The sequence below is a fragment of the Metopolophium dirhodum genome, chromosome 2 (assembly GCF_019925205.1).
Source record: "Metopolophium dirhodum isolate CAU chromosome 2, ASM1992520v1, whole genome shotgun sequence".
In the NCBI taxonomy this organism is placed as follows: domain Eukaryota; kingdom Metazoa; phylum Arthropoda; class Insecta; order Hemiptera; family Aphididae; genus Metopolophium; species Metopolophium dirhodum.
In genome coordinates this window covers 3,889,746-3,913,910 of record NC_083561.1, presented here as the reverse complement: position 1 = coordinate 3,913,910, position 24,165 = coordinate 3,889,746, and the positions used below count along the sequence as shown (strand labels likewise).

The following is a 24,165-nucleotide window of genomic DNA, read 5'->3' as shown; positions in this document are numbered from 1 at the left end:
TATTACAATAGTAGAGTAAAAACAAATACGATTTAGGAATAACATTTTATTATAGTTAGGTAATCATAGTTTATTTATGTTTCCAAACAGAATTAAATTTATAATATTCATAGGTAACTGTAGTCGGCATTTACAAAATATATTGGGAATCAGAAAGCGGTTTTATTTAGTGTATGTTAAAAAAAAAACCTTCATGATCACCAAAAAAAATGCACTTCTCTCAGAATATGAAATAAGTTATTATGGCCACGACTTAAACATTTTATAATATTCTCATTCTTCGTGACATTTTAAAACACCATTTTCTAAAACATGCACCAAAAATCCTACTACTACTTCGCATTAATAAATTGTTTACGAAAAAATATAAGCATCTGGACCTTGTGTTTGCAGAAGGATTTGCGATCTACTCGACGAGCCCGGACCAATGACGTCTAGAAAGAACTCTGGTGAAGCTATGGGTTTGCAACTAGGTTAGATTTTGTTATAATATACCTATTAATTATTATAAACCTACGTTAGTTTCTTTCGATCGAGTTTACGGACGGTATATGGTATATAACATATAAGTACCTATAGTAGGTACATATCGATACCTACGGTAAATTATTTTTATTATTGTGTTTTACCATACATTATTTATTTCATACCGTGAAATATTTCCCGTCGCAAAATGACGATAATGAAAACACCGACATTATAGAGCAGTGGAGACGCCTTAATGAAATCGCAGTATTATTATACCCGTGGAACCGACGATGCAAAAGCGCAAAAACATTCCTGATTGCAGAATTTACGGACGTAGTTTGCTTGTTACACCCACAGAAAAATTACGCCCTCGCGCGATACCGGCGACAATGTTCGTTGCAATTCATTTTTTTCTTCTTTTTATTTATAAGATTTAACTTTGAAGTTTCCGATTCAATATTCTGTTTTTAAGCAATGTCAACAAAACCAAAAAAAAAAAAAATATATAGTAATAATAAATGGCAGAATATATTATTAGTTATAAACAAAATCTCGTCGAAAAATATGCAATATAATATAATAATATATACCCGAACATTAAAATATGTATACATTTAACGAAAACAAATCATAGAGCGTTCGTGTAAAATTATTACTTAGCATGTTTACTATATGATTTTAAAATTAATTAATTAACGAAGAAGAAAAAATCATTAAATCGAAATTTCAGATGGTTCAGACTCTCCGGCGTCCCCGACGAGAAGAAAACTACCTAAGACTCCGGTATAGAATTTAAACATTAACGGTGTATGTACAGTATAGTAGTTTCGATCCTTCAGAAATGTTATCTAGTGAACGGCTCTTGTTTTTGGACATGAAAACCATACTAATAATAATAACAATAATCTCTATCAACATTCGAAATTGTAACATATCTATATAAACGGTGTTTTTTTTTTTTTTATATTATTTATTTAAAAATCAATATATTATGTTGTACATTAAATATACTATTAATTAAATAGATTATATTATATATAGATATATATTCTTAGGGCATACAACGGACGATATGACGTATGATATTATTCCAATGTTATTATACAAACGAGTAAATTTAAACTAACGGCTACCTTTCGAATAACTATAATAATATAATATTGCATAATATAGCCACTGTATCATATTATCATACAATACAATATTCATATTTCTGAAGGACGATGTTTTTTCCTGTATGTTGGTTTAAGTAGATAGTGCGTGCGTTTTGATTTGATATTATTATGATTTTATTTCGTTATTTTGCCGGTATTATTATTTATGTAAATAGGCCAGTTTATATCTATTTGATGTATAAGACAGTACTGATAACTAATAACTGATATATATATATATATATATATTTGTATATATACAAATTACATATATATTATATACTATAACATTATACAGAGATAAAATAAATCAAATATGGCTACTTCTCAAAGGCTGTGGTACATGAGAACAATACTATCGAAACCCCTGAATTCTCCCGAAGTTTCTGTTGCTAGGGATAATATTTTATATAATATTATTATTATTATAATAATTACTCTTTTACTTGTACGTAAGACTGATTTTTTGGGTTTTCATTAGCTATAAAAATCATAGGCATATTAACCGATCATGTTTAGTTAATATGTCTATATATTATGATAAAAACTGTGGTCAATGTATTATACTAATGATATATTAATAATCTTATTACATTATTACTCTAATGAAATGCATTCAGTATTTCAAGTTAATATCGTAACGAAAAATATTTTCACTGTGCAGATGGTTTAATGAAAAAAATCTTCTGCTGTTATCGATCATCTGAATAAAAGTGGTAATAAATTATTATTAGATTTAGGTACCTACTATTAAAAAGATAATATATTATGTCTGTTAAACAAGGGTAATTTATATTATATTCATTGTATTTGATATATTATACTTTGACTTATTATAATTCTGCTTAAATATATATACATAATATATACATTAGCAATATACTATGTAAATATAAGTCCATTAGTAATATAAGGTTAGGTTAAGAAGAGAGAATCCGTCGACGGTAAATTTCAATCCAGAGAGATTCTGAAATACGGAGAAAATTAATTTATATTATAATCTCGAGTATATGATGAAATATCAAGTAGATTATCATTTATCGTAAAAAGTTAAATGAGTAGGTAAATTACATACAACTAAATTGTATACATAAAGATATACTATGTACCTATTATATAAAGAGAGAGAGAGAGATAGTCTATATTATATAGTATTATACTATTATACATAGTAGTACATAATGTACCATGTATGAGATATTTTAAAGATATATCATTACCGTTATTCATCAATCAATTCATAGAACACACTTTTGTGATGTTTTTAATTTTTAAAAGATATTTAATATAATCAGAAATGTATATTAACAGGTTAAGCGCCACGTAGGGTCATTGACCTTACATTCGACTTGTTAAAATGATTCTTATCAAATTTAGCGGGTTTGTCTAAAAAAATTTTACGTTTCAGCGACATAAACATAACCTTGGCCATATAATTAAAACGCCAGGGTATTTCTCTAAACCATTTTACAAACTTGTCCCACAGGCCACACTCTATTTGAATTCCATAATAAAACATGTAAAATGAAGGTTTTGGAGACCCTACGTGGCGACAAAGACAAGTACAGCATGACGGGCTTCAAAATCCTATACGGCGCTTTTTACAAGTCACATCGACGGGTCAATACTAATCTACGTGGCGCTATATTCAAAACTCAATTTTTTGGATTAGCGCTTAAACTGTTATTAAATTCTTATTACAGCCATCATAAAAAACTTAAATTTTCTGATTTATCGGGCAAATAAAAACAGTGCCGAATTCAGATGAATCATTTAATATACAATACATTATACATTATTATATATTTTATCATACACTATTTATATATTATATAAAATTATAAGTCTTAAATTAGGTATATTTAATTTAGATATGTTAGCATATTATTAAATGCATTAAACAAAAGAATCAAACATAAATTTAAATATTTTACTTTTTATTTTATTTGTAGTGGTAATCAGAATCGCTTTGGAGTGCACTTTATCGGATTCACTTAATATTCAAAATATTCTAATGAAACATTTCAATAAGATTTATTGCGAATAAATCAGTTTGTGATTTGCTTACCATGAAAATACTTTTTATACCGCATCGTTGACTCCCTGACGGATTCCTCTTACTTACTTTGTCTAAAGAGAATTGATTAATTTCATGATATTTTGTCTCTAAATAAGATACGCGATTAAATTTATATACATATTCATCGATATTTTAAGACGTACCTACACCTACATAATCATATTATTCAGACTAATGTGGTTCTTAAAATATTTAATACTATGTAAACGATATAATAATAGTTAAAAATTACCTAGTTTAGATGATTAAAAATTATTGGTTTTGTCAAACATTTAAATAATATAGGTAAATATAATAAATACATATTATTATTAACTATGACGAATGGCGGTATTTTTATTATCATTCCAAAAAAAAAAAAAAAAAATAGAAAGAGAAATAACTATCGAATGTGGCAAATGAAATTATTCTACTATGTCATTATGATATTATATTGAATGGTTCAAGTGCTGCAGTAAAAAAATTTCCTGTAAGAAACATGAATCTTCCATGTGAACGGACTACTGCACGGTCAGCAACTCTCAAGATAACAAGTGGTCAGCTAGCCTCTCCAATAAATATACATAAATATGTATATACTATTTATTTTATAAATAGCTAGGGTGATGATTTACTTTTAACGGAAAATACTCATTATTTCACAACGTGTTTAAAATTGTTGTTAAACTCTTTTGTATGTAAAATATAGATAGTAATATTCTCAAAAAAAAAATCATCCTTTGGATACGAAATTATAAATTTTTGTCATTCAAAAAAGGAAAAAAATATACTATAAAAATATAAAATGTAACAAAACAGTATAATAGTTTTCGTTTAATTAAAAATTCTCATTGAGAAAAATTATTAAAATAAGTCAATCATTTATGAGATAATAAGTATTAACTGTTATAATATTATATGAATCACGCTGTATACAATATACAATATACCTACATACAATTTTATTGTATAATACATAATATAGGTACATATTATATAAAATCCATTCAAAACAAAAAAAATCAATTATCAAGTGGTCTTAAGGCCTCATATTATATACTATCTATATACATATGTATGTGTGTGTGTGTGTGTGTGTGTGTGTGTGTGTTTGTGTGTTTTATATACTTTTTTTATGTATATACTATGTGACTATGTGAGTAGCTACCACCGTTATTGGACACACCAAGCTCACCCTTGAACATGTAAGTTTTTTTCCTTATATTATACCTATATCGTCATTAACAACATATATTATTACATTATACATATTACATACTTATATATGTATATTTTTTTTACATACTTCACTCGATACGAATATATTATTCACACCTTGCTTGTCACGCATCGAAGCAAATTATGACTAAAATTCTCGTATAACCGTAGTTTTCCACATTATGTTAAACGGCGTTTTGTTGTTTTCTGTATACAATATACGTATTATTTTGTTCGTTCGCAAGAATTTCAATACTGTTTATAAATCATTTTTAGCGGCATCGCTATGGCGGATGGACCAAGAATATAATATTATTATAATAATTTTGTGTCTTTTAAAATCGATGGATAGTTACACACATTTTAACGTTGACAGCGATGCGGTATTGAATTATTTTATTACTCATAAACTGATATTGTAATATTATTACATCACACATTTTCAGAATCATTTATGAGAACGATACGGCAATGTTATTTCAAACGACCAGTCGTGCTTGGTATATATTAGTAGGTACCATAATATATTTTGTACACTTGTCATTATCATGGCGTTTCGCACAGAGATTCGTCGGAAACGTAATAAAATATTGTATTTTAATTTAACTTGGTTACTTTGAAATTTATGTAATGATTATGACAATACGTTGTTACGCACTATTAGTTATCAAACCGAACAACACAATATCAATACCTATATCCTTGTAATGCGATATTGTAAAAAAAAATTCGCTTGAAACGTTGAAAAAAAAAAAACAATAAATGATTCAATTTCATAATCAGACTTTTCCACAGAAATACGGCAATTCGCTTTTTAAATAATTGACTATAGTCATGGTTTGCTAAACTCCGTTATGCAACCATTCTTTGTACTATTTTTCAGCTTTTCGTCGTGTGCTTGACATGTAATGTTTTTTTTTCTCATATACATATAACTAATACATAAAACTTTTTTATTCATCATCTTGCAGCTTGTTATTCAACTACCTATTATTATTATTATTATTATTATTATTATTATTATTACTACAACGTATATTATTATTAAAACACAGACATTCACCATTGTGATTGTTTTACACATATTATACGTACACTTTATAGTTGGGTAAACATTTAGTACCTATACTATATATGATACGTTTACCTAATTATAAAATTAGGCCTTGTCATTACACTTATATTATAATAATATATTGGTTTAAGAACAAAAATGTTTGTAACATGATCCCGTGTTGTGTTGTTGATTGTATCCTCGCAATTGCAATATTATTATTAAACTATTATTATTATTATTATTATTACTATTAATATTACGTATCTTTCGAAATCATTGGAAGATTGTTTTATATTTTGTTTGTTTTTGATTTAATACATTACACGTAATCCATGTAACACCCACATAATAGTGTCCGACGCATTCTTATCCTAAACCCGACAGCCTTTGAATATACCTACTTATTTTTTTTTTTAGACCTATACAACGTAGGCATAATATTATATTTTATACATATATATATACCTACACAAACAGCTGTTTACATACTCGTAAATCTGATACATAGTTAAACTCACTTAGTTTATGGACTACAAGTTGTGTACATACGTATTGTAACGTACGGCCAATTAAACATAATATATTACGTTAACGTATATTAATATTATGATCATATAATTTTCGACTATCGTCAAGCTATTTGGAAATTTTGTTTTGATTCTAGCTTTCAGCATGCGTGCTTCTTCATTTATTTTATAGGTACATAGTCCTGTATATACAATTTTTTTAATCTATAATAACCATAATTGATTAATGCATTAATATACGAATCGTAGAAAATATACACCAATAGGTACATATTATTATAATATGTTTTATCGATTTTACCTACTTATTGTAGCGTGAATTTAGTATATTGTGTTTTACAGTATAGCTAAACAAAAATTTATTTCATTTTTGAATTTTTGCATGAAACAATACTTTGCCAACGTTTGATTAAAAAACAAAAATTATACGGTCTGAATCAAACTTCAACTTTTTCATCATAGTATTATATTGTCTTGCGGATTTTTCTTTTTAATCAAACAGCTACCTTTATATTATATTTTTTTTTATATTATAACCATTGCCATTCTATTTCAGTGCACGTAATCGAATCATACCTTTATAATAATCGTACATACAATTCTTAAAATTGTATTTATCACGTTTTCGTGTTTTAAAATCGTGCGATTTTTTAGACGGCTGGCATGGCTCAGCCCATCCCCGAAGATTCCATTCGAGAAAGGAACATCATTGGCGGTATTCAGATGCAAGTCTGGTACAGGGACGGCAAAAATGAATTGTCCATATCTGTCTTGGCAGCCAACGGCTTGCAGATGAGAAACGACGCTGATTATGGTTCACTACCCGAAGCATATTTGCAGATAAAACTTCTTCCGTTCACGTAAATAACAATAATAATATATTATAGTATCATCATTTCTAAAACGTTCCAACCGATAATCCCCGAATCGTGACTATAAATCGAACGAAAGAAAACCCACATAATAAATTAAAACAATAAAATATAATCGACGGATTCGTCAGAAGACACCCAAATATTAAAATCGATAAATGTAGTTTTACGCACCGTGTATAATAGATAAATTATTATTGTCTGAAAAAAAAAATAAGAAATTAAAATCCAAATTTTTCCACTAGCCTACGTTGTTACTTTTCGTCTTAACTGTTCGATAAAAAAGTGAAAGGTGCTATTCTAAATATTTAAAGTGGAAGGAAAATGAAAATGAAAATCATATAAATATAAACACTATAATTACTAATAAAACACCATAATATGAAAATCAAAAATTTACTTTAATTAGAATGTCTACAGGGAATTGAATAAAACCATCCATCAAAATTCAATAAAAAACTAATTTAAAAATGAAATTTATGTAAAAGTGCTTTTTAAATATTTGAAGCCATTAAAATATGAATATACTCCCAGCTTTATAATATTGTGTGTTAAAAGTTTGAAAACACGCAAATGATTTTGATGAAAAATAATATTTTTACTTGGTATTTTTTATAAATGAACATTGTATATTATTATTGTATACATAATACATGTATTATATATATAAATATATTTAGGTATGTTCATACATCGTATGAATACTGAATTAGTATTTTCATTTAATTTTATAATTTTTACGCTTTTGATTTTTTCTTTACATTTCATATTTTAAAGTACCTTTCTACAATTTTTATTTAATGGCTTTGAATGAGGCTTTCTAATGAATAAGTTAATTACATTTAAAAAGAAAAAGTTTTGACGCTATTAAGCCTTCTTTTTGGTAGTCCGAATATAGTTGTAACAATTCATAGTTTGTATAATTAGTACAACTTAAAATTAATATTTCAACTAAGGAAGAATTTTTGAATATTTAATAATTAATTACTACCAAGTCAACAGGTACAACATTATCACTGTAATACTATTTAGTATTTACAATATTACTAGATATTTTCGTAAATTTTAAATGCATACCAGATACTCACTATATTTTTTAATTTAAAATTATCACAAATAATTATGTCTTTACTTAATAAACATTTTTAAGTAATAATTTCATAATTATTCAAACTAATTGAACTATAAAAATAATTAAAAACTACGTTTGAATTTTCAGGAAAAAAAATTATTTTATGTGCTTGTATATTATTTCTATTCATTTCCTTTTTCACATTTTAGTATACTTAATTAATTTTTCAGGGATCCACTATAATTTTGACTGAAATATAAAATAATTTTGCAGATATTTAAATTATTATAGTCATAATTAGTTTTTTCAATACAATAACCCTGCAACGCACATTGAAATATTAAATAATCGGAAGTGTACATTCATTACTTAGTTAATTTTTCAATTTAATATTCCTACTTATCTTTTTGTTTATCATCTTATCTTAATCACATAAATATAGATGTGTATTTTTAGTTTTTACCCAAAGAAACTCCAAACCCATTTATTTTATTTTCTATTATGTAAATTAAACTTTTTATTTTGGTTTGCATTTCGAAATCTATTGTTTTATCTTATATTCAAACCATCAAAGTATATAATTTGAAGTTTAATTAACAAGTTAAAATTGTCCACCACAATCAAATACATTATAAATAATACCCTATTATATTATTTTCGTTGCATATGAAACAGTATATTCGTAGATATAACATAAGTATGGTCATAAGGTTTAACCACTATAAGTAGATCGATCACAAGTAATTTACCGTGATTAGGTATAGGTCTCTATTAAAGACTAAAAACAAAACTATTCTATTTAGGAAACATTATAATACTTGAAGTTTATAATTGGCATCGTATTTTCTATGCATTACCTATGTTCGTTGTTCATTAATCATGATACTTGTAACCAACAATGCAATAATATTATATAGTAAAATAAACGTTCATAGTATAATACCTATATTGTTGTTCATAAAAAATATATAAATACGACGTTCCGTATAATTTACTTGAGATAGTATGCATATCGTTTTTAATAACTTTCGAAAGTTGTATATTATATTTATAGCACATAAATCATATTATTATATTATTCTAGAACTATTTTAAGAATTTTTATTTCATTTGCGTTCTAGCGTGGAGACAAATATTGTAAGGACCGAAGTCGCAGAACCATCACTGAATCCTATATGGAATACCACACTTGAAATGCCAAATGTTCGTTCTGAGACACTAATCGAAAAGCAAATGGAAGTCATACTTTACGATTACAGACCAGACAAAGAGGACGTAATATTGGGTAACTTATATGAATGAAAAATAATTTAAGACAAATTTAAAAAACTTATTTTCTGTTTACCTGACTTCTTTGTTATCATTACAGGTGAGTTTGTAGTAAATTTACAAAACGCACTTTTAGACAACGCAATGATATGGTATGAATTGGAGTCACCGAATCATAGCAAAGCCTCTAAATCACCTAGAAGTTCAATTTCCGAAACTGGAAAAGGAGGATTACGGGGTCAAATCCGTTCAGTATCTGGTATGCATATTACATTATGTCGATGATCATTTTATCGACCTATCCTAACATTATACTACAACCACATGCATTGCAGAAGAACGTGAGCTCGATGGATTCTTGCATCCAGATCACGCTTACATGGCGAACTCTCGCCGAGGGTCCAGCCAGTCGGAACAGTTGGACGTTGAACCGTATCAGTTGAACAAAGATTTCTCTCGGTCGTTGCCCGGATCTCGTCGCAGTTCGTTCCAATCAATACAAAACACCGAAAAGGGTAAGTTATCGTTTTCGTTGTTTTGGCTCTCAGCTTACACGCTTTTGATATCACGCAGATCCTGAGCTAACGACCACTCCCTATACGAACAGAAGTCGACGCAGGAGTTCGTGCACCCCCCGGCAAGATCCAGACGAGATCCTCAAAAATTTGAAAGCCGTAAAAGGAGAGTTACTCGGTCGAACTATGAGCATTTGTGGTGATAAGAGGGGAATGCGAAGTAATTGCTTTATTTATAGCTATGCCTATTATATTAAAATAATACATTTAGATATCATACAATATGTTAGTTTAGTATGAGAAAATATCACATTGTGTTTTTGTTAAAGGGGGTAGCCTGTGTATGCGACCATACAAAGAGTCTGTTATGGAAAAACCCGAACCAACGTCCAAATACGAAGACGAACCAGTTGGGTGAGTACAATATACTAAAATGTAGACGTGTATTAAATGGCATACAATTATAAAATACTTTTGTATTTGAATTTCAGTGACCCCATTCGATTGGGTCCAGGCCAAATTATGCCACGTGGATATGGCATAAGTTCAGGTAACGTTTTGCATATGACTGATGGTGTATTATACTAATGAAATAAATATGAATAATGATTAACGGTGTTAATATAGGTTGTCATATTGAACTTAAACTAGGATTACTAATGACCAAAGGTCAACTTGAAGTTGACGTTGTGTGCGCTCGAGGAATTAGAGCCGAAGATTCGCCACCAGGTAAATATGATAATAATGTTACTAGGTTTATTCACATAGGTAAAAGGGTCCACTGAATAATTGACTTGCTCTTTTCAGCCAAACATTTTAAAATGGTTTTCCCTTTTCACTCAAGAATATTATCACTCTTTTTAATTTACGCTTTCATAATCAATACTTTGTGGAACACTTACTTTACATTTTTTATTTTGTATAAATTAGTTTTATAAAACCATTTGGGTTTACTCAGAGAGTAGGTACCATAAGGAGGTTGCTCTCCAAAAAGTTTTTATGTTTTTGCTAATTAAGAAAAATGTTATAAATTTTTTAATTACTTGGTTAAATATCTGAATTAGTACATTATCATGTAATTTAGAATAATTAAACTACATTTATAGAATAGCTATTAATTTCTTCTTTGGTATATTGCTAGATTTTTGCTAATTTATTCCTAAAACTTTTTAGTCTTTAATATTTAGGTACTGTGAAAAGAGCCAAATAATTTATAAATAATAAATAAGCCTTTTGTCTTTTGGTAGTGGGCCAAATATAAGACATTATATTGGACACAGTCGATACTATCTATGATATACCCGTGAGTATTACAAACATAGAATAATAGAATACGGTGCGTAACATTCCGCGTAGTGTTCGAACAATTCTAAAGTTAATGGTAAACGACTCCATAAAACTAATAATTTAAAGAGAGTGTTTCCCAAAGTCTTGATAACGGAATTGTGGAAAAAAAGGTTAAAATGTGCATAAAGGGAAAACAATTTTAAGTCGAAAAGAACGTGGGTGAAAAGTGAAAGGTCATTTTTGTGCGAAAAGAAACCCACCACGTTCGCGTACCATTCGACGCAATCCCTTATATTACGTATTATATTGTCTAGCTCAGCGGTTCTCAGACTTTTTTGTTCGTGGAACCCTTAAGTTGCTATAAAAAAATGTATGGCAACCCAAAAACCAGGAATATCACTTTCAAAAAAAAAAAAAATTATAAATCATGATGATCATTATAATGCAACTAATGATATTGAATTTGGATGCGTCTACGTGGATCCCATGGATCGGTTTAAGATAACAATTTTTTTTTTTTTTTATTTTTAATCTAGAAACTATACAATCTGTACAAAGATAACAATTTAATGTGTAAAATACACATGAAAACAAAAACATAAATCCAAAACAATATCATGTCTGTATAAGACTAGGTTTGCATTTAACTCCATTAAAGTCTATATAGTACATTGTGTTTATTAGAGGTAGGTATTCAACTATACAAAACACACGTGGTAATAACTAATAATAATAAATTGTAAAAGCATTTCCCTTGTGGGCGTGACTACATAAAGAACAACAACAAAATAGGTACGCTAAAAGCATACGCGGGTGCATTTATATATACACAGCAGTACACTAAAATCACACTTAGAAGTTTTAAAATTTAAATTTTCACTTAATTATTCAACGTATTTTAAGAACACCGCCATCGTAATATGTACGTAAATCGCAAGTGTGTACTGAGCAGACTCGTTTAGCTATGAGCTAAGTATAATAAGTATGCCAGTGCCTATATTTGACGGACTCGTTTCAATTGTGTAGATAAAATCGGTTTAAGCACAAAAGCGTTCGTTCGGAAGACAATGTGCAGAAATACCCTTGCTAGAAAATCGGTCGTATTTGGGTTTAAAACATTATAGTGCTGATACAGGATATTGTCTGGGCGAATGTGTCATATTTATTTTTGTGATATTATATATTTTGAAAGCAATGATAAATGATTGTCGCGTTCAAAAATGAATCACGGTGGTTAAGACCACGCTGTCCGAAGTTTCTTCATTTCTTCAACACTTTTGTGCGGTTTTTACTTGTGCTGGAAAACCCGAAAAATGAACTATTCAAATAAACATTCACTAATATTGTAGACTTAATACCATAAAATAAGTGACCATAGAAAATAATATACAGTTTAAATTGTATCTTTTAGAAACAGTGACGTATTGGTTACTACTTACTGCTATTATAATCTAAAACAATTTTTCCGTAAGTAATACAATTAGAAATGATATCTTTTAATACTTTGATATCGAGAAAAAATAATGAAGTCTGAAAAGTTTTACAAAAGCTTTAATTGATTTTAATTCCAAAATATCTAAAGATAATAAACATTTTGCTATTTTACATTTATCATCTCTTATTATTTTCTACTTTCTAGTACCAATCTACTAAATACTTTCAAAAAGCTATTTTTATTTAAAAAATCAGAGAACGCTGAGTATATGAAAAAAATATTTTCAGAGTATAAAATGTAATTTATACATTATCATAAAATGCAAAACTCCTCCGAGTACATTCTTGAAATTTAAAAGCTATATTCTCGTATTTATTTCTTATTTTATTTTGAAATGTTTTATTTATTGCGTATACCGTTTACTTTTATGCACATAATTCCATGCTAAAATAGTGACATCCATACAAAAATAAAATAGTTTATCCTATCTTTTTTTTCTTTAAGAGAACTCCGTCTTACAAAATATACAACATAACAAATTTGTGTTCAGCAGAGCCAACCGTATCTATGTAGTAAACATAAATAATAGAGTGAATTAACCTCTAATTTATAGACAAAAATTTTATCTGGGTTTTATTATGGTATTTTTACGATGTTTTTATTTCAAAGAAAATGAGCATGTGAAATCATGAAACACTATAATTTAAAAATCAATAAGACTATCTGAAAATTTAAATATCATATAAATCCCATGAGAAATCATAGACAATATCGTACCTTTAAGTTGAATAATAGATCAATTCTCTCTAATATTAAAGCGTTTAAAAAAACAATAGAACTATGTTTGATTTTGACTATGTTTTAGATAAAACAAACGTATTTTTTAAAATAATAAATGACAGGAACTTTTTTTTTAGTTTGTAATACCTACTATTTATTGTTACAAGACTGACTTTGCTTACGATGCACTATTTTAAAGATGTATAATATGGTATTGTGGACGTGAATAGAGGCCAGCTGTTCATACGTTATAGTTATGAATTATGATATATTATTATAATAATATATCGATGCACAATAATTGTTGGGTTCTTCCTGGCTGTCTATATCATTATTATTATTTAATAATTAATTTAATCGTCGTACCTACCTGTTATCGAGTTATCGATAACGAAAACGACACCAACTAGTTCATACGCCGCATACATTTTATTTTACCTTACCTACTACTTCCATTGTATAAAATATAACTGTACAATCGTCGGAAATTCATAAAATATTGGTTTATCGTACTATTTGGGTTACCTAGTTCATAAACTATAAAGTATAATATCTACCTAGATATTTCACGAAATAATACCATTTCATATACCTGCTTAAAGTTTTATCGTTAACACAATATAATATAATATTAGATTCGATTCAAATCGGTAACATTTACGTCTTGAATAACCATCTATTTTTGTTGTTTGTGTTTAGATACTTACGTGAAGACGTATCTCCGAGAAAACGACCGCTGGTTGCAGAAACGTAAGACCCGCGTGGTCCGACACAACTGCAATCCGGAATACAACCAAACACTTAGATATTCCGCGTGCGATGTGTTGGGTAGATCACTGCTGGTAATGCTTTGGGAGCGGCAAAAGGGCTTTGAGCACAACCAAGGATTGGGCGGGGCCGAAGTCACGCTCGACGCTCTGAAGCTGACACAGGTCACCGAAGGATGGTATCCACTTTTCCCCATACAGAGTTTAGGCTCAGACTCCAACGACTCTCCGTGACGTCATGCCATGAAATGTCGTTTGTAATTAATATCAACTCCGCGGAAACCACTACACCCACCTCCAAGTACTGACATCTTGGGAAATGTATTAACATTTAACTGTGTTCTTTCGAGTTTTTCTTTTTTTTTTTTACCATTATGCTATAATATATTTTCTTACCATTATACGTTATCCTGCAATATACCTACCTACTTATTTAGCTCCCAAAACTCATTCTGTTATATCATTGAACCCCTGACTATAAAATGTACGAAATATATCGTTAGTGGATATTATATTAAAGAAACTTGCAAACCGTATGATAAAAACCAACTTTATTTATTAAACTTCGTCTCTATGACCGGACAAAAATCGATTTCTTTATAATAATTTAAAATTTTTTTGAATCATTGTATAGTTTTTAACATATTTTATAAAAAAGTATTTTAGTATTTTTTTCAATTTTACTCAACTTTCAACATATCTATTACTAACCGAAGGGCAATCGACGTTAAAACATTGTTCAAACTACTTATACAGATAATAATATGATATTATATAATATTATATGTGGAATTTTGATTTAAAAAAAATATTGGTTTTAAAAAATAGTAATGACATTGACATTTAATCAACTATTACGTGTAGTAGGCAATTATAGTATTAATAATCAAAATGGATAATTAAAATTACCTAACATTTCATTATAAATTACACACTACGCCCTATAAAAAAATAAGTTTAGACGTTAAGTGATATAATTTAAAATAATATAATCACGATAACCTACATGTTATTGCTGATTATTATACCTGTATTTATAATCTTAGAAAAAATATAATACCAATTAGATGTATAAATATTTAAATAAAAAAAATATCTTTTTATTATAGATAATTTTTCAATAGATTATTATTTTAAGATGTACAGTATCATACCCATTAAAATATTGAGCATTTAAAATGTAGTTGTTTCTAATATATATGTATATTATAACATACATATTATTAGAATAGAACCAATATACTATGTAAAAACACACAAATATTTGTACTAATAATTGAATACTCTTACTTGATAATATTATGAAGTATATAATCTGATTGGAATACAGTTTACTTTATAATTTATTTATTTTTAATCGTCTATAGTATTTTAAATTTTCTTTATTGTTCGAAAAACTATAATTTATTACATAATAATATATAAAATTACATAAAGAAACGAATGATAGACATTTTCTTTGGATACAATATAAAAATAATAAACCAATAATTTATGAGCTATTTGAACCATAATATATAAATATGGGACCATTTATTAGGAACAAAATGGTTAGGTTAAGACACATTTAAACAGTGCTATGTACGGTTATAATAATAATTATTATAATCATTGAACAAAGTTACTAGAATAATGTTATATTTATGGTTCGTACTAGTTGTGATATGAACGTACTAGTGAAAAGACATGTATGTTAACGGTTAATAATGATGTAATTAATTTAATAACACATTTATACATAGCAAGTGTATATTTCAGAAATCTTAAAGTTTATATATTTATACGTATTTTTACTTGTGTACTTAATTTTTTAGTTGATATTATCATTACTTCGATTGATTTTTTTTATCTATTGGAATTGTTATGCTGTTATATAAAGAATTATTTACGTACTTTCGATGATTATTTTTTAAGTTATGTTAATAAACTTTTTACCGGTTGTATAACTGAACGTAACGTTGTCTTGAAAATAATCTTATTTCTATTTGAGTTGTTAAATTAAGTCAACATTTGCCGTGTTAAAAATGTTTGTTTTCATTCCACATGGAATTATGAGAATATTTTACCAAAAACTATAAATTAAATTAAGTTAGGTATACTATTATAGTGAGACGATGTAAAATAAGTCGTACATTTATTGACTGTCTAGTAAAACGATTTTATTGAGACAATCTCATATACATACGTAATTATTATTGATACAATATTTAGAATTATAAAATATATCCATATAATAGGCATTATACAAATTATTATTGTAATGTAATTTTGAAAATCGCAACATTAATATTGTATAAATCTCTGGCGTAGATTTTTAGTACCTATACGTACTTAGGTGTTCTATATTATTACATGCATTTAGAGTAAATACGGTTTTCGATATTATAATATGAACATTATAATAATATTAATATGGCGCTTTGACACGGTGGAAAAACACGTTATTAATTTCGGCCGGAAATTACCCTACAGGATATTATAACATATAAGATATTAAGTAAGCATTATTGTTCATTAATATTGTTTCAGTCGATCTGCTGTTTGGCCGCCATTATATTATAATAATGATCAGATAACAATAATATTACTACTCAAATATAATATAGGTAATCATAATATTATTATATACATAGCTCGAGTACGGTTTTGTTTTTATTGTATAAATGTTTTAAGGAAAAAAAATTCGTGATTCCCACTTGTTAACACCGGTCTTAGTTCCATTTTACCAAACAAATAATTTGTATTTTTAGTTGCGTTTCGAAAGTTACCATTCGATTATATTTAAGTCACTGTTTTGAATAATATGTATGTTATTCAATAGTGACATTTTTTTTATCATTATTATTTGACTTTTTAATGTTTATTATGTTTTGATATTTTGTTAAATAGATTTGTTTATATTACTGTATAATTAAATTCATGACAATCTTTATTCGAAACTATTGAATCACATGTAGGAATTAAAAAAAGATATCGGACCCAAGATACTATATAATATATTTATTTAAAAATATGTATAATAGCGTAAATGTTAGCTGTTAGAAAAACAAATATTTATCAATTATAATAAACATGTTTAAAACAATAATGTTGTTCATGTTATTATCACGATATATACACTTATATAACGTATTTCCTGTTTCATAGATAAATAAAATAATAGAAAATGGTTATCAATATTTTACTTATATAATACATAAAAAAAAATGTATTCATAATATGTAGGTGGTAATCTCAGTAATTACTGAAGATATTCTAAAAATGCATTCACCAATACAAAGCCATCATTGAACAACATAGTTGCATGTAAATCGTGGAATTCAAACTCAAAATGTTGGTTCATACTTGTACCTTGTTTTTTTTAACGAAGATCGAATATTTTAACATAAATATTATGTATTTGGTCTGGGTACAGGTATTTTATTATTCTAACCAATATTTCGCCAAACAGACGTTTTCGTTGTCACGGTAACTTATTAACAAAAACATATATTAGTATTTATAATTCATAGATTTTCCTTGCAGAGAAATAATATTGAATAGCGTGTTTTTGTTTATATATTAATAGTTGACATTGGTTATGATTGGATGTTGTTTATTTGTTTTCACGAAAACTTGATAAAATTTAGAAAGTGGGTAATTTATTGGAAAAAAATCTTGCTTTTTCGCAGTAAGTTATATGTTACCTGCTCTAGGGTATCCACGCCTAAACATGTGTACGTTCAGCGCGCACAATTTCTACTATAAATGTCTAATAATTAAACTTGGTTCTAAAATATACCGTGCGCTATATGGCCTATGTATGTATTACATATTTGTATGTATCCAATCCAACAGGGGCGGATTACCCATTTCGGTCGGAATAGTTCTCAAACCGAATTAAACCGACGCCGTTTTACACGGGAACTGAGTTAGGTACAGAGATACACCGTTTAAGCATCGTATCTTAAATTCGTTAATTTTTTTACGGGCCATGTCGGGTTATACAAATAATTGCTACCTATTTATACATTTATACGTATTTAATATTCAAATAACAAAAATGTTCCATAACCATAGGGAAAATGTGGAACAAAAGATAATAATTAAAAATAATAAATACCTAAGCGTTATCAATATTGAAACAATAAACGTGTACAATAGTAATAATCATATTATATACACATGCACATACCTCATCAGGAAGGAACCAGCACCAGTATGCAACACTTGTAATGCAACTTTAAAAAAACCGGGCAAGTGGATGTCGCTTTGCTGTACAGTAGGTTACAAGTGGGTCGAAGTATAATGGATTGTATCAAACTTGAATCCAATGATATTGATATACTATCATCGTATAAGAAAAACGATTCTGAGTGGAAACGGTTCGTCAGTCTGGATATTTTATATTGTTATTATTTATCATATAGCCTGTAACTTGAATTTATAATATAATATTATTATTTTTTATTCATTTCTATGGTGATGGACAAATCGTTAGAAATTAAAATCCCGTTTTTATCGGTTTTTTTCTTTGTAATTTGTCGGTGGTTTTTCTCGTGGCATTAAATAATTATTGAGAAAATCGAAAAATGACCTTTCTAAAGTACCATCTCGATCCAATTTGCTAAAAGATAAAATACTTGACATTGAAATCAGGAGTACTGAGATTTCTGGTAGAAATTTTGTATACAGGATAAAAAAAAAATAAATAAATAAACACCATTGTAAAACCACTATAGCTTCCTCGCTCCGCTCAGAATCTAATAGAACACATAGCCATCAACTGTCCCAAACACGCCGAAGCCCGTAAGATCCTCAACGAACCTACCATACTCTACCTGCAAGCTCTCAATGAAGAGAATATCGTTGCAATCAGAGATTTTTTCCTCAATATAAACCTTAATCATAAATTGTAGAAAATTTGTCAATATTACTATGAAGTTTTAATGTAAATTGTACATCCATGATCCATATTTTTGTATTTAAATATTAAGATAATGCAGGCTAAAAACCTATGTTGTTGAAGCCTTTACCAATTAATAATAAAAAAAAAAAAATACATACCTTTGTAATTTGAATACCAAATATATTAAATTTTTGAATTTCGAAATTTCGGCACTACTCTAACAATCAAATACTTACATATTTTTTATAGCATATTATGTCACGGTATTGGCGTACAAACATAAACAAAAATTAAAAAAATTAAAAATAATAATAACAATTATTGTAGTAATAACTAATAATTCACATAATATTATAAATTAATATAAAGAAATAAATAAACTACAATAATAATAACAATATTATAAGTAAGAGGTAGCAGGTGCTATAAGCGGATGGTAAGATTGCGTAGCCATTTTTTTTTTTTTTATTATTATTATTATTATTATAATAAACATTTTATTTACTATCCGTATTTATGTAATACTACAATAGGCAAATTAGATAAAATAAATACAAGAATAAGTAGACGGACATGAGAGCGGAGGCGCCCATTGGTGGCACCCGAAAACCTAGCCGTTCTAGCGCTTTCTTATCGTTCTTATGTAGACCTGCTGTTCCTCTGCTGAATATTGTTCATTCCTCAACAATATCCCTAATCGTTCGGGCCTGGCCACGGTTGCATAGAGGTGAGTCAACGATTCCCCATTGATGTATTAAACAATTGCACCTATTCTGTCAGTTCATATAATGCGGTCTTATGGCACTCAGATATTCGAAACCCGAGACTGATTGGATTGGATCATTAAATCACTTAAGAGATGGTTATTTGTTACCATTTCATACCTCCTCCAATGTGTATTCCATAAGTCTTCTATTCTATTTGTACTACTTTTTAGGATGTCTAGATTTCAGTATTTTGTTTGACGCAGGTACGTCATCTCAAACTGAAAGGCTCAGTGAGTTTAATACATCTTTAATGAATACATACAGTTCGGAGAATACGGATGGGAACTCGAATGAGTTTTAATTTAGCTTATTATAATGCGAATGTGAAATGAACATGAAAATATTTTAAGGACACAAAAGGTAAGCACAGTAGATAACAGTATTATACTGCAGTGTTTACTGTTGTTATTTTTTTAACTTCTCGCAAAAACATAGCATGGTTACACGATATTGTTCTATAAGGAAAATCTATGAATCATAATTATATGTTTTTGTGAATAAGTAACCATGACAACGAAAACGTTTATTTTGAAAAATCTGTTAGAAAAATAAAATATCTGTACCCAGCTAAAAAACATATTTATGTTAAAACTGATGGTGAACTTCATCAAATATGAAATATAAAATTATCCGTTCCATAACCGTGCCGCGTGTGTGTGAATGGTATCATAATATCACGCAATACACTAAAGCTGACCGCTCAACTGCCATGACGGAACCGCAAACCGTGTGGGATTGGACGGATACAACACAGACACGGTGCGGTCGCGAAGTTATGTGAATGCTTCCTAAACTTCCTATACATTAGTGAACAGTGTTTGTGTGAAGCTATTTGACAGAATGAGAGACATTGATAAAAAAAAATTATTTCTCTGCTCTTTCATTCGAGAAATTTTTTTTTTTTAATATACTTTAAATAAAAACATGGATGGAACCTATTGTATTGAATTATATAAGTTTACCTGCAAAATGATTAGAACAGTTTTAAACTTTAGAAATTCCTTCAACATTTTAGATTTAAACAACTATAAAAAAAAGTTGAGCACAATATTATTCAGCGACTCGGTTTTTGATATTTTCAACTATTTCAAAAAATTTTAAGATAAATCAATTTGATCGACATAAATTGAAAAAAAGAATGTAAAAGTGTACATGACATGGAATATTTATACAGACCCCTCTGACAGACGGCGTACAATTCAGATGCAGTCGAATATGTAAGTCCGAAATGACACAAACGTCGTCGTTTCCTCTTATGAATATAACCTCACCTTGGTCGTAGAATAATAATATTAATTATAATAATATACCTATTATAATTTATTTATAAATTAAAAATATCAAATAGTGTATAAAAATGTACACACATACAGTCGCCCACGTACCCAACAATATTACAAATTATTTTTGTTATCACATAATTTAATGTAAGTGTACATTTTATTCGAAACCATAAGTTTTCATATCTTAATATGCACCCGATCATTGCGGCTATCTCAGATTCTTTAAAAGTTTAAAGCATCGAAAATATAAGTAGGTACCGGTATTGGCTATTATTATATTATTGTATTCGTTGTATCATGTGCGTAATCTCGTATAGAAAATATGAAAGTGGCTTAACACGACTAATACAGATATTCAACCACTAGAGTGTGTCACTTTTCACTAAGAAAGATTTGTAATGTCTATACCTACTGGCTCAATATATTTTATTGAGATTTGTAATTTAACGAAAATACAGTTGGTTAACACTTAACTCACACGAGCATCTTCAGTGAAGAACATTATTCTGTTCAAATAAATAAAACTAAAAATATATTTCTTAACACGAAAAAAAAACCCAATATCAACATAATAAGTAACTTAATTGCACTATGAACACATTTTATAGTAAAATATTTAATGAAACAGTTTTTAAAAATATGGTGTTCAAAGTATCAAACAACCAATAATGTAAAAAATATATTTTAATTTTTAATTTTTACCAATGTAATTTAGAAATTTTTACAGAAAATGACAGAATGTCAATAAAATAAAGAAAATAAAGAAAAATAGAAGAGGAAAAAAATAATACCAGAAGATAATTATACTATATTATTATATTATAATATAGACATTTTTGGTTTGTTAATCTTCAAATAATATTTTTTACCGCTTCTATTTTTCTTTATTTTCTTTATTCTATTGAAATTCTGTCATTTGCTGTAAAAATATCTAAATTACATTGGTAAAAATTAAAATTTAAATATACTTTTTTACATTATTGGTTGTTTGCTACTTTGAACACCATATTTTTAAAAACTGTTTAATTAAATATCTCTTCCACCTATACAAAGCATATATTATAAAACATGAATACGGTGGCGCTCTCGTAGTAGAAATTTGAACCATATATGGAATCCGTGGTGGAATATAATTAAACTGCTGTTTCATCAAAGATGTTGTAAGTGTGATAGCGGATGTTATCATATTACGGTGGCGCTACCGTGGTAGTGTTTTGAACTATCAATTTCATAATATTATTTTTTAATGATTTTTTTATCGATTTTTATCCCATTTTCATCAAATTTATAACATTATTTTTATTGATTTTTTATCAATTTTTCATTACATTTTTATTGATTTTTTTTGATATTTTTATTGATTTTTATCACATTTTTAAAAAAATGTTATTGCTTTTTTTATCAATTTTAAAATATTATTTTTAATTGATATTTTATCAATTATTTTATAATATTTTTAATTAATTTTTATCAACTTTTTATTGATTTTATCAATTTTTATTATATTTTCATCAATTTTTAAAAACTTTTTCATTTATTTTAAATTACATTTTTTATTGATATTTATAAAAAAAATTCGATTTTTTTATCACGTTTTATCAATTTTATATTTTTTATTGATTTTTTTTTTTATCAATTTTTCATTTAATTTTTATCAATTTTATAATATTATTATATTTTATTTTTTATGAATTTTTTATAACATTTTTTAATTGATTTTTTATCAAATTTATTAAAACATTTTTTATTGATTTTTTATCAAATTTATCATAACATTTTTATCAATTTTTATAATATTTTTTATTGATTTTTTATCAGTTTTATAATATTTTTATTGATTTTTTTATCAATTTTTTATAATATTTTTAATTGACTTTTTATTGATTGTATCAATTTTCATAACATTTTTTATTGATTTATTTATTGATATTTTATCAACTTTTTATTGATTTTAATCAATTTTTATAATATTTTTTTTATAATATTTTTAATTGACTTTTTATTGATTGTATCAATTTTTATAACATTTTTTATTGATTTTTATAAATTTTTTATCGATTTTTATCACTGTCTATCAATATTATTTTTTATTGATTTTTTTATCACGTTTTTATCAGTTTTATATAACATTATTTTTATTGATTTGACCAAAACAGCAATCCTTATCTCCAAACCATATCAATAATCCTTATTATCAATCCTAAACTTTCGTCTTAAAACTGTCGCGACTTTTATAATTTAAACGACTCTTACTCCAAAATCGGCTACTCAGTCTCAGCGAGTTTCACTTAGAGCTAGTATTATTATAAAATGTGTTCATAATATGTAATAAAGTTACTTATTATGTTGATATTGTGTTTTTTTTTTAAGAAATATATTTTTAGTTTTATTTATTTCAACAGAATAATGTTCCTCGCTGAAGATGCTCGTGTGAGTTAGTGTTAACCAACAGTGAATTTTGAATTTTGAACTGAATTTTTACCAATGTTTGAAGAAATAATTTTTACAGAAATTGTCTAAATCTCAATAGAACAATAATTAATAATGAAAAATCAAAGAGAAATAAATATAACAACAGACGAGACACAATAAGCAAGGGGAAGTGGTCCGTGACGGCGAAGTGTTTAAGGGGCTACTGGTCTCCTCTATACATTCTCCCGGTCAGTCACAAGGGCGGACGAGTGCAGTCAATGGCGCGTTTGCTCGTGGGTTATGTCCATCATGACGTAGGGTGAGGCTCGACCGCT

At 27.5% G+C, this 24,165-nt stretch overlaps 1 protein-coding gene across 1 annotated transcript in view; it reads left to right on the top strand.

Moving 5' to 3' along the window:
* The window catches only part of LOC132938338 (regulating synaptic membrane exocytosis protein 1), a 219,767-nt gene extending 202,199 nt beyond the window's left edge, over positions 1–17,568 (top strand). Inside the window, exons 15-25 of the mRNA XM_061005117.1 lie at positions 394–473; positions 1,199–1,251; positions 7,138–7,343; positions 9,549–9,712; positions 9,797–9,955; positions 10,032–10,211; positions 10,270–10,431; positions 10,541–10,625; positions 10,703–10,761; positions 10,839–10,940; positions 14,413–17,568. Of these exons, the coding sequence (XP_060861100.1) occupies positions 394–473; positions 1,199–1,251; positions 7,138–7,343; positions 9,549–9,712; positions 9,797–9,955; positions 10,032–10,211; positions 10,270–10,431; positions 10,541–10,625; positions 10,703–10,761; positions 10,839–10,940; positions 14,413–14,714 (1,552 nt within the window). The 3' untranslated portion in view covers positions 14,715–17,568. The remainder of the gene's footprint in view (positions 1–393; positions 474–1,198; positions 1,252–7,137; positions 7,344–9,548; positions 9,713–9,796; positions 9,956–10,031; positions 10,212–10,269; positions 10,432–10,540; positions 10,626–10,702; positions 10,762–10,838; positions 10,941–14,412) is intronic.
* Positions 17,569–24,165: the final 6,597 nt, after the last annotated feature.